At 34.7% G+C, this 15,336-nt stretch overlaps 2 protein-coding genes across 2 annotated transcripts; one reads left to right on the top strand and one right to left on the bottom strand.

Moving 5' to 3' along the window:
• The first annotated feature begins 3,308 nt into the window (after positions 1-3,308).
• Positions 3,309-7,247, top strand: LOC107820387 (serine carboxypeptidase-like 45). The gene is made up of 10 exons (XM_016646701.2): positions 3,309-3,655; positions 3,735-3,836; positions 4,142-4,237; positions 4,598-4,690; positions 4,809-4,888; positions 5,197-5,478; positions 5,600-5,730; positions 6,102-6,194; positions 6,342-6,459; positions 6,561-7,247. Exons 1-10 carry the CDS (start codon positions 3,427-3,429, stop codon positions 6,708-6,710), a joined length of 1,374 nt encoding a protein of 457 aa, XP_016502187.1. The 5' UTR covers positions 3,309-3,426; the 3' UTR covers positions 6,711-7,247.
• A 3,740-nt stretch (positions 7,248-10,987) lies between these two features.
• LOC107820223 (transcription factor ICE1-like) lies at positions 10,988-14,242 on the bottom strand. Its single transcript, XM_016646507.2, has 4 exons — positions 13,096-14,242; positions 12,103-12,339; positions 11,838-12,008; positions 10,988-11,264 (listed from the first exon to the last, which is right to left on the bottom strand). The coding sequence occupies exons 1-4, from the start codon at positions 14,185-14,187 to the stop codon at positions 11,181-11,183; spliced, it is 1,584 nt and encodes a 527-aa protein (XP_016501993.2). The 5' UTR covers positions 14,188-14,242; the 3' UTR covers positions 10,988-11,180.
• Positions 14,243-15,336: the final 1,094 nt, after the last annotated feature.

Below are 15,336 nucleotides of genomic sequence, written 5' to 3'. Positions count from 1 at the left end.
ATATCGTGTGAGTCAATAATCCGCGTATCACATATTAAACTGATGGTACAAACGGTGTAGTTGATTTCAATCAAACGGTCGACAAAGGTAAGTCTTGCCCATTGTTGTTGGGGGAAGAGGTAAGGCATTCGGCTTTCAATGTTACAAATCTAGTGGGGAAAGGGTCTAAACTTTAAGGGGTCGTTCGGTACAATAGTGAGATATTTTAAAATATTTTATAAGATAAAATATTTCGTGAGATTAGTTATTCCCATCTTCTATACGGGATAACTAATCCCACTATTTTAATGTAAAAGTTATTTTGGGTTAACTAATACCTCAAATGCCTATTTGGACCTAAGAATTTTTTTACTTTTTTCTGAAAAAAATCATTTTTTTCGAAATCAGTATTTGACCATAAAATTTTTAATTTTCACTCGAAGATATATTTTGAAATTTTTCGAAAATTTGAAAAACTGAAAAGAAGTTATTTTTCAAAATTTTCACTCAAATCACTCAAAAAAATTTAAAAACAACCCCAAAATTATATTCATGTCCAAACACAACTCTGATTTTTAAATATAATTTTCACTTGAAAAAAATCATTTTTTTTTTTAAGTTTTACAATTTTTATGTCCAAACGCCCACTAAGTATAGTATGTTTTTCTTTGGGCAGTTGAGCAAGTGGGCAAAAGGAAATTTGTAAAAAAATGCAACTTTTGTAAAGGTTCCTTCTGTTAATTTCAGAAGGTGGTAGGGGGTGGGGGGACCCTATTTAGAAGCTATAATGGGTTTTTTCTGAGTGCGTGAAAAGCAATGAGAAAAATCATGATGGTTTGGATACTTCATTATTATAACACACCCTTTTCAAGTAAAGTTCAAAACTATAATTATTAGCCCTTCAACCTAATAAGTACATAAAGATAATGTTTAAACTCTACTCTTTTACATTTGGGAGTATATGGCATGATCCACTTTTTCTATTAATTTAACTTGATCATTTCTCAATTTCCAATGTTCTACTAATGCCCTTAAAGTACAAAATATTTTTAACTGTCTTATTTGTCCACACATTGTTGCTTCTATTGTTAAACAGATATAGATAATTGTGACATTATCTAATCGATTATTTTACTAATAGCACCGTTAAATCTATTGAGAATATAATAGGTAGAATTTTACTTAAAACGAAAGACCTTTTATATCCAAGGCATTAAAGAAATTTCAATACTTGTTTCAAGTGACCTTATGATTTTATAGTATTGTGTTTTTCATATCACTAGTATTATTATTATAAACAGCAACAACAACCCAGTTATACGAATAACTTACCCCTACTCTGAAAGAGTAGAAATGTTGTTTCCGAAAGACCTTCAGCTCAAGAAAACAAAAAGACAATAGGAGACAATATTAGTATCACCACAAAAACCATTGAAAAAATAGTAATAACATGAAATTCAGAAGAAAGATACAAAACAAAAGCGATAGCTAATAAATACTAGTATTATTATTATTATTATCATTTTCGTATTATCCTAGCTAGCCTTCGGTTTTTATTATTATTTGTTGTTTCCCTTATATCAGTTTTTTTGTTTTGCTATTTTATTGTTGTTATTGTTCTTGCATTTATTATTTTCAATATGACTTATTCACTTAAGTTTTCCTTTTTCAAACCTGATGTGAATTGCCTTTCTTAAGCCTAGAGGCAGACCCACCTTGTGGGTTAAGGGGTCACGGGATCCCGCTAGCCTCGGCAAAAATTCCGTATATATATCTATACATATATATGGGACCCCTTAAATAATTCCTTAAATATTTTATTTGTGCCCCAAATATAAAATGTTGTACGGGAGAAGTGGTGTTGCGCTAAACTTACCTGCTTAGCTTGATGGACGTGTGATCCAAAACCAGCTTCCGCTTGTCTGCTCCTCTCTATTTTAGTTCTTATCATTTCTTCTATTTTATATTTTAATTCTTTGAATACAAGGTAATTTATACTTAGCAATTTTTTTAGAATTTAATTATAGTTTAGCACTAACACATAATAGTCTACTTAATTAATTTTTCTTTTTTATATTCCTCCCTTAAAATTAAAATCCTCAAATTGATTATTAACATGCCCTTAATATTGATTTCTTTACTAAGTTTTTGATAATTTAAAGTTTGAACGCCCTTTTGATCACTAACCCCTTCTTTAATTAGAAACTAGAAATTTTAAAGTGTGATATATGCTTAATCAAATACCTTCCCTTTTTATAGCACCCATTTTGCGAAGAAATCCCTTTGTGTTCGTTTTTTTTTTCCTTAGAACTTTATTTTGTTTATCTTTGGATGATAAGTCATCATAATCATTAAGTTTTAAAATAGTTTCCCGTCGAATTTTATCTTTAGTAATTAGCATACAGTAGTGCCCCGTTGTACTTAAATTCTGGGTCCGCCTCTACAGTTAAGCCGAGTATTCATTCGGAAACAACATCTCTAGCTCTAGAAGATACGACTAAAGTATGCATATATGTTACTCTTTCACGACCTAATATACTGTGGGGATATATTTGGTATGTTGAAATTGTTATATGATTATGTAATAGGAGTATAATTTTTCCTTGAAGATGAAGTTTAAAAAAATTCTTTCTGTGGAGACTGGACATAACAATTAGTCTGGTCATTTTCTTATATTTACTGAGACATTGATAGTAACTGTAAAGCTACTCTGGAGAAAGAAACATACCTTTACCTAAAAAGTGACAGAGTGTATACTGATTTTTCATTTTACATACCTTTGAACCTATTTTTTTTGGTCTGTGCTAAAAAGAATGATCACTTTCTTTATTTAAAAATAATTTATCTTTATACAATGATTTATAGCCACACAAAATATATGTGCCTCATTTTATACCACAAATTCAAATATCTTCTTTATTTTTTTAAATTTTGTGCCCGGTCAAATGAGTTAATATAAATTGAAAGTGAGGGAGTATATCCATTTATTGGGAAACTAAACTTAGAACAAACTCTAAATTCAAAAGCAAATTCCTAGGGTCTCCATTGTCCCTACCCTCTCCTTTCACATCCAAGAAAACAACCCCTCTTTGCTTTGTTGAGTGCTAAATCTGCTGACAAAACCAATCTAGACAATATGGGGACCAGCTAATTATCAAGAATTTCTCCAATTTATCTCTCTGGTCATTTTGGTCTCTAGTACATGTCCCTCTCTGCTCAACATTTTCATGCTTACGGACAGGAAAATATGACATTTTGATTATAATACTAGTAATTATATTAGGCATGCTATTTATTTAATACCCTCCACTTATTAAGTCCATGACTTTCTGTTTCTGTCCTCCACTAAACCACAGTATATAGCTCAACTCTATTAGCTCACACCATATTCACTCAATTAGCTCTTTTTTCTTGTTTCCAACATTAACTTTGCAAAATTCAAAAGCAATGGCATTATCTATTTTCTTCTTTCTTCTTTGTGCTTTTGTAGGAATTCGGAATGCATTTCCTCATCCAGACAAAATAATACTATTGCCTGGACAACCCCAAGTGGGATTTCAACAATTTTCAGGTTATGTTACTGTTGATGACAAGAAACAAAGATCTCTCTTTTATTACTTTGTTGAAGCAGAAACAAATCCTGCTTCTAAGCCTTTGGTTTTGTGGTTGAATGGAGGTACACAAAAGTTACTTTCATTACAATTTGGTCTCTTGATAAAGTTCCAAACTTGAGTTATTTGCATTTGTTATTGCAGGACCTGGTTGTTCTTCTTTAGGTGTAGGTGCATTCTCTGAAAATGGTCCTTTTAGACCAAATGGACAAGTTCTTGTTAAGAATGAGTACAGCTGGAACAAAGGTGAATCTTGTTCTATTCAAGGAATTTTGTCATTATTTTTTTTTCCTCCTTAAATGATTTTGGTGAAGGGGAGCCTTAGCCGTAACGGCTAAAGTCGTGGAAACCCTTTTTTAAATGAGTTTGGTATTGCCGAAGGTCTACCGGAAACAACTTCTCTAACTAAAGGGGTAGGAAGGTAGGAGTAAGGTCTTCATTCACACTACCCTCTCTAGACTCCACATTTGTGATTACACAAATGTGGTGGTGTTGTTATAAATGATTTTGGTATCTTCACTGAAAGTGATTTTTTTCTTGAAATATTGCAGAGGCAAACATGTTATATTTGGAGTCTCCAATTGGAGTTGGCTTCTCTTATTCAACTAATACATCTGCATATGAGACAGTTAATGATGAGACAACAGGTAGTTAGCTACTTAAAACTATAGTTTCGTCTGTTTACTTGCATTAAACATGGATTTCACATTGATAATATTTTCATTTTCTGACTTGAAAAGTTGATCTCCAAAAGCTTGCTCTTTTTGTTGTTTCTTTTAATCTTTTCTATAATGCACATGTGATGCCCATCACCATTCTTTTTGTGCTGATTAGAGTAGTTAAATAGTTTTTCTTTTTTGGTGTAAAGGAAAAGTAAAGCAGCTTTAACTTTGATAAGGATACTGAAATCCTACTGATTTATCTGTGAGTTTTTACATGTTAATTGTTCTATATTTTTCTACACACCCTAAAGCTGCTCCACTTTTTTCTTTTCTTAATGTTTTAAGCTAGGGACAATGTTGTGTTCTTACAACGCTGGTTCAACAAATTCCCACAATATAGAAACAACAATTTATTTCTAACTGGGGAAAGTTATGCAGGTATTCTTTTCTTGGACACATTAATTATCATGAAATTCCTAAGTATCGAAGCGGGCGAACATATTTTAATTTTCATTCTCTTTCTTGGTTATTAATATTTTTGGTATGTCGATTACAGGCCATTATGTACCTCAACTTGCCAAGCTCATGATTGAGCTTAACCAGAAGAAAAAGTTGTTCAATCTGAAAGGAGTTGCAGTGAGCATCACTTAATGAATTCATTTATTAATTCACATTTGCAATCCAAAATTGTAGGATTAAGTTAACAATGAGTTTCATTTGATGAAATGCATGATGCTTGTAGTACTTGGGCAGCCCAATGCACAAAGCATTGGGTTCGGGAAATGGTCGTTGCACCTGAGGGGTGTGACGTAGACAGCCTAAGCATTAGTGACTGCTTCCACAGCTCAAACGTCTGACGTTTGGGTCAGACGGAGACAACTTTATCTGAGATCGAAAAATTAGTTCTTGTTTAATCCTATTCTTTTTCTCTCTTGTCATGGCAGCTGGGTAATCCGGTTCTGGAATTCGCGACTGACTTCAACTCAAGGGCTGAATACTTCTGGTCTCATGGACTAATATCAGATTCCACATACAAAATGTTCACTTCTTTTTGCAATTATTCTCGTTACGTGAGTGAGTACTACAGGGAAAATGTATCACCAATGTGTTCAAGAGTCATGAGCCTAGTAACTAGAGAAACAAGTAAATTCGTAGACAAATACGACGTTACCCTGGACGTCTGTCTCTCGTCGGTGCTCTCACAATCCAAAATTATAAGTCCCCAAGTAAGTCATTGCTTAAACTAACTGTGTTCATGTTCCAATACTTTCTCAGTTTATTTTTTTTAGGCTTTTCCAATGTCATATCGAACTATATTGACTATGTTTTACTGATACTAATTACTAGGAAAATGCTGATACTGAGAAGATAGATGTCTGCATCGACGATAAAACTGTCAATTACTTAAACCGACAAGATGTAAGAAGGGCTCTTCATGCCAAGCTTGTTGGAGTTCGCAGATGGGATGTTTGCAGCAAGTCAGTATTTCTTGCTTTGCTAAAAGGGAATAATAGCATAATACAGTGTCAATTAACAAACTTGATCTTATCAAAAAAGTCTTAGCATATTGTAGCCTCATAACTCATAAGTTCCCTAAATAGAGCACTAAGAGTATCTTCTTTTTGCGACATTATCTAAAGAACAGATAATGCCTTCAAATAGATTAGCTAACTAAATGAAATATGTTTCTTCATAACTCTAGAATGCTAGATATACAAGTCCACATCGAACCACTTGCTACAAAAAAACTCAAAAGGATTTGTATCAAAATTATAAGTTCTGTAGTTGCACCTTTAAAGGTTTACCTATTTTTTGAGGATTCACTAATATTTTCCTTCTGCCGCCACAGCGTTCTGGATTATCAATTACTTGACATAGAGATACCAACAATCTATATAGTAGGATTGCTTGTCAAGGAGAGAATTCCAGTCTTAATTTACAGGTACATATACAGTACAACCCGTTATTATAATCTCAGTAATCTTGGAAGAGTTCTATCTAACGCCAATGCTAGTAAATAAATGTGTCATTTCTTGAAATATCTCTTATGATTCAAGATTGTAGTGTAACGTGTGATTCTTGACAACAGTGGAGATCAAGATTCTGTTGTTCCATTGACTGGAAGCCGCACCGTCGTACATCAACTCGCAAAACGGATGGGACTTAACACAACTGTACCCTATAGAGTTTGGTTTGCAGGGCAGCAGGTAAAACTTTAGTTCTGACCGTTCTATAAAAAACCATAGATAATTTTGATATTACTGTCATGAAAAGGTTCACCTTCTTTCTCTTTTTCTCCACATTTTAGGTTGGTGGATGGACTATAGTGTATGATAATATCCTTTCATTTGCCACCGTTAGAGGAGCCGCTCATGAAGTTCCTTTCTCTCAACCAGAGAGATCACTTGTTCTATTCAAGTCATTTCTTGAAGGCAGGGCACTTCCTGAAGTATTCTGAGATCAACAAATTGGTGATGGACAGCCAGAGCAAATAGGTCTTTCTTGTACATACATTTCACAACTAAATGTAAAAGTAATTTTTTTCATCGCTTTTTTTGGCTCGGAAAGATTAAAAGGAGAAGACTAGAAGAGGCTGAAAAGTTGTGCTAGGAAGAAAAGTAGTATATGATCTTAGGGCCTCAAATGTGAAAAGTTAGTTTTCTTTTTCTGTCTTCATAGTTTTGTCTGGCATGCAAATTAGTGCAGAAAGAGCATCTATAAACTTTGTTGAAAGCAAAAGGTTCCATGACCAAAAGTTTGATTTTTCATGATTTATACTTCATGTGTTGAGTTAGCACATGTCAAGGTTGCTCAGTTAGTGCGGTTTATGATGTGATAAGTTTGAAAACATGCTCAAATTGAGCTTTATACTTCTCTGCAGTTGGCATAGTGTTTCAGCCTACTTATCTAGGAGCCTTAGTTAAGTTTGTATTGTGGTGACTCTGAATCATTGTTATGCTCGTATATATGTTAGTGCTGAAACAGTTTGTGAATCTACAAAGATGCATTTGCTTCTCCTTTATACAACTTTGGTTTTCCTATTTCTCATATTTTTCTCTTTCTTTTCTTTTATGGGATGACAACCCTCTCTTATTATTTAAGGCTGACAATTGAGCTAAAGTACTAACGGTAACTAAGGGTGGCATGTGGGCCGGTCCAGGCCCGAGACCGCGGATCATGTGGGCTTGTGGGCCTAAACGGGCCTTAATCGGATAGAAGTGGGACCGTGGGTGTGGGCCGGTCCTTCACAAAAAGACCGCAAGATTGGGACCGTTTGAGACCGGTCCTTGGCGGGCCTAAACGGTCCCAATGATCGAAATTTTTTTTTTAAAAAAAATCTTCCCATTTGGGCATTTAAAAACTTAGCCGTTTGGTCTGCCAAAATAGCCATTGGCTATTTACAAAATAGTCATTTAACCCTCCTCAAACTTTGTTTTAACCTCAAACTTTTTATAGTTACACTTTTTCCCTATTTTTAATTATAAATATCCCTCATTCTTTCATTTTTCTCACAAAATCATCAACTTTCTCAATCTCTCTCTAATTTTCTTCTATAATTGCTACTATTGCTTACTTTATTATTACAATTTGTGAAAAAATTGTGAAGTTGGTGAATTGAAGTCTTCAGCGATAATTAATTTTCAACAAGTTGTTCATCAATTCGGTAAACTCGTTCCAACTCTTAATTTTTAATATTATAGTTTTGTTTGTTTTATTTATTTTCTATTATTTGATTAATTACAATGACTTCCTTAAAAAACTTTTTGGTAAAAATAAGGGAAAATTCAAGAGTGGCGAATCTAGTGGCCAATATGTTCCTCCTCCACTGCCCCCGGCTCCCCGACCAAAACCCTATATCCGTCCTACACCTGCTATTCTTGATAGCAATAATAGTTTATTACAATTTACTGAGAGTGAATTTGCTATAATGTTGGAGTTGGTGAACAATTAAACTATGAATTAATGAATGCTCTTTATTCTAATCCAACTATTGATGAAAATGATAAGGAGGAAATAGATTTTGATGAAACTCAACCGGATGACGATACACCCGCTAGTCATGCTCCTGAAGTTAACCCAACTAGTGACAATCCAAATGATGCCCTATCTGATACTCCTGTTAATGTCCCTACTTTTTCTAGACAACGTACCAAACGGACAAAAACATCTATTGTTTGACCATTTTTTACTCAACTAATTCCACAAAATAAGGCTAAGTGTAAAACTTGTGGCAAGAAGTTCGCTTTTAAATATTTTGGAGGTCGGGGGTGGGGTGGGGGTGGGGGGTGGGGACGGGAACTTTGGCTACTACTGGGTCAAATTAATTTCAACCGGAAATTAACACTGCTACCGGTGGTATTTCATATTATGATCCAAAAAAAGATCGGAAGAATTGGCAAAAATGGTTACTGTTATGTGCTTACCCTATAATTTTCCTTTTGACCCTCACTTTGTGCATTATATTAGAATTTTTTTAATCCTACTTATAAAAGTTTTCCTCACACAACCGTAAAGAGCGATATTTATAAATATATACACGAATAGGAATAAAATTTGCGCTATTTGTTTACTCATATAAATTGTCGTGTTACTATTACAACTGATATTGGTAGAAGTGGTAATGACCGTGATTACCTTACTGTTACCAGTCATTGGATTGATGAGGATTGGATAATGCAAAAGCGCATTATTGCTTATAGAATAATTAATTCACGTCACACAGGGCAGTTTATTGCTAGCACAGTTACAGATATTTGTAGATATTTTTACATTAGTGATAAAATCATGTCAATTTCAATGGATAATGCTACTAGTAATACAAATGTTGTAGCCTTGCTTACCATTACATTAAGCTACATTTAGTAACATTTTTCATGTTAAATGTATTTTTCATATTTCCCATTTAATTGTGAGTGATAGTATGAGAATTTTAAATATTGAAATTGAAAAGGCTAAAATGGCTCTTAACTGGCTTTTTTATTCAAACCGTAGAAGTAGACTTAGAGAATATTTTTAAAGATGCGATGAATTTGGCCTAAGAGAAAGAAAGGTTCCTAAACCTTGTCCAACTAGATGGAATTACATGTATGAAAGTTTAGTTGTTGCATATGAATATAGAAATCTCATAAACTCAACGTTGAATATCTCTTTACAATATTTTTGTCTTGAAATTTGAATTAAAAAATTTAGGTCACAATTATATAATATAATTTACAAGGAATTGCCTTAGGTACTTTTATTACCATCTTTTTTTTCTCTAACATCTATAAAATTTAAATTAAAAAAAAAAAAGTATTCGTTGGGCCCGCTTAGGCCCGGGATCGACCCACTTAGCCCGGGACCATTAGTTTGTGGGCCTGGTCCTGGGCCGGCTCCTACAAAAAACCCACCAGGGCCGGGACCGTGAGGCCCGTTTAAATTGGGACCGAACCTGGGACCGTGAGGACCGGCCCACTTAGGCACGGGACCGGCCCACATGCCACCTTTAACTGTAACTGAACTGGCCAATGATGCGGGTTGTGGACTGGCCTTGTCTAGTTCAAGCTCTTAATTGGCTAGTTCGTAAAAATAGCACGGTCTGTCCAGTTTTCGGACTTGTCATTCAAAAATAGCCAGCGTTTACCAAGTCAATAAAAAATAGCCACTATTTTGCTGCACCAGAGACCGGTCCAGCATAATATACTGGAGTTCGGTGCACCTGTGTGTGAACTTCCAGCATATTATGCTGGACCGGTATACTTTGCTGACTCCAGTATAATATACTGGAGAGTGGAGCACAGGTGCTTCAAAATCCAGTATATTATGCTGGACCGGTATATTTATACTGGAACTCCAGTATATTATGCTGGAGTATTTTTCCGGATTTTGAACAGTGTTTTCATTCAGATTTATCTTTACATGAAAAGTGGATAAATTTCGATTACTTTTGAAATTGGGCTATTTTTGAACGACCACTTATAAATCTAGCTATTTTTGAATTTCTCCCGGCTAGTTCGGGGGTTGAAATGACACCAGGTAGCCATTTTGAGCACCCCTATTTAAAACATATCAGTTTTTTAAGAATCATATCCAGTCTTCTTCTTCTTCTTCACATGCAGATATGCACTAAATCTCACTTGATACATGCACAGATGCACCAGATGAATAACTGCAATGACATGTTCTTTACATGAAGATTCTGAGTTAAACTATTCTTACGTCAATTTGTTACTTAACTATGACTAATCAATACAGATTCTTACTTCAAGTTATTACTTAACTATGACTAACAACATAACTTGGTGTACAAACATTATGTTCATTTTTTCCTTTTTATATATAAAATAATTTTTTTTTCCAGATATGGGTGTGTGTTAAACTGACATTTGGACATGGGAACATATCAAAATTTTGGTAATTCACAACCAATTGTTTGTTTCAAGCTACTGCATTTGTTGGTTTCTTTTTGCCGGTTAGTTACAACACCAACCAGTGTGATCCTACAAGTGGGGTCTGGGTTGACACCAGGAAAGCCTACTCCTTTTCCAAATTTATGCGTCCTCGAGAGTTTCGATTAGCAAGGTTGAAGAAACTAGAGGTCATTCATTCATAACAAAAAGCCCTCACCTTGAGTGATAAGCTGCAATCCAACCCTGTTAATATTATTGCCAAAGCTTATTCTTGCTGAGGCACTAAATCATTGAATTGCCTAGTAATGAAAAACAACTAATGACATCAAGTTAGAACTTGGAATGATTGACCCAAATAATAGCATTCAATTTTGAAAGATTGGGTTAAGGTTTCTCCTAAAGAAAACACAAAACAATGGCTGCTGGATAAATATAGAAAAGTACAAAAGAAGCATTGAAAATAGTCTGAGAACAACAATTAGCTAGAGTCTAAAGTTGAAAATGGTGGCTAGATTGTCTTCCTTGTCGACCATAGAAGCTTATATCATCCCATGGCTGCCGGCTGAATCCAGCAATACTGCTTTGATTTGATCAGGATGAAAGTCTTGACCTTCTTTGCATTGCTGCGATTACACAAAAACAAAAATGTCCATCAGAAGAAGAATTCAGTTCCAGGACTCATTAAAGTTCAAACTGCGCAAGGATAAGAAAACAATTAAATGACAAATCATCTACAGATCGTGCTATATTCTTTTTCTTGACTTGGTATTGGGAAAAAGGAGGAGGAGAAAACATGATTCCTGGAAAGAGACGCTAACAGAGTTATACTCAATCAAGAAAGGCAGAGGACAGAATTCGCGGCATATATCCTGATCGTGGTGGTGCTCATTTCAGTGGCGACATAACATACCATGAGTAATTTGGACTGCTTTGTAAAAAGTTATATGTCAGCTGTTAGTTGATAATCAAATCGTATATCTGGAGTTACTGTTCAATAGGAATAAGTACAATCTGTTATCCTCGCCGCTCCCATTTTAAAGGCTTAATATGGTTATAGGTTCTGCTCATTCCAGAAGGATATTCTTTTCTGCAGGGACTGATGGGTTTTTCAATTTTCTAGATACAAAATTTCGCTCACGTAAAGCATTTCCTAATCCAACAGTACCAACATTGTAAATTGAACAAAAAGTGATTACCTCAGCTCTGAATATATCTAAGGCGAACCCATTAAAGCAGCTGATAACAGCTTGTTGAATGTCCAGTCCAAGGTTGTCCAGAACCCGCATTGTTGAGAGTAAGAGGCCTGGTCTGCGGCTGCAGAACATATGGATATTCATTGCTCTTCCTTCTCTTGCCCTTACTTCAACCTAAAAGTACAACAAACTCTAAATTACATCATCTTAAACCGATACATGATGACTTAAGACTTCACAGGATATTGGCTAATGACTTTTTTTTTACCCTTGCAGGTTGTCCAGTTGGGCTAGAGAGAGGGCTCGCGAATGAACTTGGGCAGAGTTCTTCTTTGATGTGGCCTGGCAAAGCTGGTGTAGTTGGTGTTAAAGGATAGTAGCTTGTTGTTTGGGTCAATGAAGAGCTAGACGGCGTGGCCTCCAGTTCATTATGCAGGTCATTGATTTTCTGTAGAAGCTCCTTTAGGTACTCGATTGCATCCCCTAAGATTGAAGCCCTGTCCATCTATCAACATGCAAAATCACAATTCAATTCATGGAAATTCACCTTGCACTGGCACGTCATTAGCACAAATTGCCGAGAAGAAGAAGCTTTTAAGATTAGGTAGTCAGGAACACAAATTGGTAATACAAAATATTCTGTAAGGTTAAAGTCAAGTCCAATGGTTCTTTGGAATTAAATCTCAACTTAGTTATTCATAAACATACTTCACTTCATTAAGAATTTGCATGAGCACTTAAGGCATTTTAATTACTTCCTACATCCTAAAGCTTATATTTATGACCATGTACAGCAAGTACTTTGAGGAGTGGTGGGATGGCAAAAGGCTGCCCCCCCCCCCCCCCCACAACGGGGGAGGGGATGAAGAAACAAATTAAAGCAGATATATAAAAGAGAGAGAGAGAGAGAGAGAAGACAATTTCATGTAACAGCAAGTTAGTAATGTCTATTCTCTCATGTGGTCCAAAACAGAAGATCCTTTTGAAAATCATTTCATATAGTTCATGTGAGTGAACTTAATGCAACTATCAAATAGCTTTAATTCAGAAGCCTTTTTGAACTATGCATAGCACAAAGTTACATACGTAAATGAAGAACACTCAAATTAGAAAAGAAGAATAACCGCGTATTGTTCAATTTCCCCTTTTCCTTTTCCGATTTCTTGGGGAAAGGAAGCTAATGGCTGATGATTGTGAATAGCTAAAACATGTTAAAATCATATAAGAATTCACGAGAAATTGATGTAAAAGAATTTCTTACCTTACTAATTCTTGGTACAACAGACCTCAGCATGTAAAGCCTATCGTTTAGCTTCTTCCTACGTCGACGTTCAGCCATCAAATTCTTGGCTGGTGGTCCCTTTTTCTTCCTTTTCTGATCTCCACCAGTTACAGTGCTAGTTGCATTTGAACTATTTCCACCATTTTTAACACTATCCTCCACCTTATTACTACAATTTTCGACAAACTCATCTGAATCATAATTCAATGTGAAACCATCAATGCTAACATCTTCAAGTTCATCCCCATTTTCCCATTTCCTCTTCTTCCCACTCTCTTCCTTCTCACCAATTTCACCTCCAAAATCCCCCAAACTGCCACAATTATTATTAGCTAAATTCTTCCTAAGAGCAGCCCTTTTTTGGAAAAGAGTTGGTTGTGATCCAACTGAAGTAAAATTATCAAGTGGTTTTAACAACTTGGACCTATTAAGAAACAGAGAATTCTCATTAACAGAACCATCACTAAACCCCAGCGGACTAAACCCAGTGGCACTATTTTGGGGCAATTGAAGCAAATGGGATGATGGGAATTGAGTACAAGAACTCAAATTGAACGAGCTCAAATCTTGAAACCCACCAGTAAAAATCCCACCTTTATTCAAACCACCCAAAGCTTGAGTTTCAAGAAAACCATTTTCACAACCCAAATTGAAACCACAGTCCAAAGGGTTGTTAGATAAAGCAGTTAACATAGGGGTTATGGATTTTTGGGCTAAGAAATAATGTACCTGAGATGGGTCAAGATTGTTGAAAACATAAGAAGCTGAAGATGAAGATGAGGAATCTACTGGTTGTAGAAGCAAGTTACTATTGTTTTCAGTTTCGGTGAAATTTTCGGTAAAAGAAATGTCAGTATGGTTTTGGTTTTGCATGTTGTTGTGATTGTTACTAGACATGAACCAGTCTACATCTGCTGCATTATCTAGCATGGATTTGAATGTAGAAATTGCACTCATTTCCATATCATTTTTGTTGGTCGTGGGATTGTTTTGAGCCCAAGAAGCAGTTTCATTTTCTTCTTCTTCTTTGTCTTCCATATTCCAAACCATACTGTTTACTCTTGAGAGCATTTTTTGGTTAGCTTCAGTGGACAGTCTTAAAAATAAAGAGAACTGAACAGAATTAAAAGAAAGTGGGGTGGGGTGGGGTGGGGGTGGGGTGGGGTAGGGTGGGTTGGTTTAAAGAACCAAAGGATTGTGAGGGAGTTAAAGCCTAAACTAAGGGAGGCAAAGGAGAAGAAAAACGTAGGCAGCAGAGGTAAAAGGGAAATGGCTTTTTCAGAGTTGTCTTTATTTGAGGCAACTGACTCGAAAGTTACATTTTCATAGACAAACAAGTGAGGCTTCCTCGTTAATAAAGCACTTTTACATTCGACCGTTATTATTATAAATTAGTATTAGTATTCATGCGGATACGCGAACACTAATCATGTCAAATATTTAAATTATTTGAATTGTATGTAAATAATCTTCAAATTTACATTTTCTCAGTAAATATAGATAATCATTGGATATTAATTATATGAAAAAAATTAACCATTTATTCTATTTTTCTTTTTTGATATCATTCTTGCCAGTGCCATTGGATTCTAAAAATAGTCAGAAAGCAAAATAATAACTCATATTTATGGCAATACAATCAAATGTTGAAATAATAAATGACTATTTGGATAAGACTTAACTCTTACTACTACTTGAACTCTTATTTGGTGTGTTGATATCTCTTAAAAACCATATTTTTTCTTAAAATTTCAGTTTCTAAAGCATTATTTTTCAATAATAATTATTTTTATAATAATGTAATTGAAAATATTATTCTTAATTCAAAACTCAATTTAGTTGACTATCTAAAAATATAAAAAAATTCTTTAGCTAGTGATTTTTTTTACTTCATTTTGATATTTGACATTAACCATGTTAAATATCTGAGTTATTTGAAATATATGTAAATAACCTTAACATTTAAACCTTCTAAATAATTATAGATAATCGTTAGATATTAATTAAGTAACATTACATGAAAAAAGACTAACATTTTCTCAGTTCTCGTAGTAGCAATTTTATTTTTGCATCATTCGCATAGGTGTCATTGGAACCTAAAAATAGCCACAAAGTGAAATAATAACTCATATTTATGGCAAAACACAAAGGTTGACACGATATAAACGATTCTTTGATTATGACATGACTCTTATACTACGACTTGAACTCTTATTTGGT

The sequence above is a fragment of the Nicotiana tabacum genome, chromosome 8 (assembly GCF_000715075.1).
Source record: "Nicotiana tabacum cultivar K326 chromosome 8, ASM71507v2, whole genome shotgun sequence".
Taxonomy (NCBI): domain Eukaryota; kingdom Viridiplantae; phylum Streptophyta; class Magnoliopsida; order Solanales; family Solanaceae; genus Nicotiana; species Nicotiana tabacum.
This window is presented reverse-complemented; position numbering and strand designations above follow the sequence as displayed.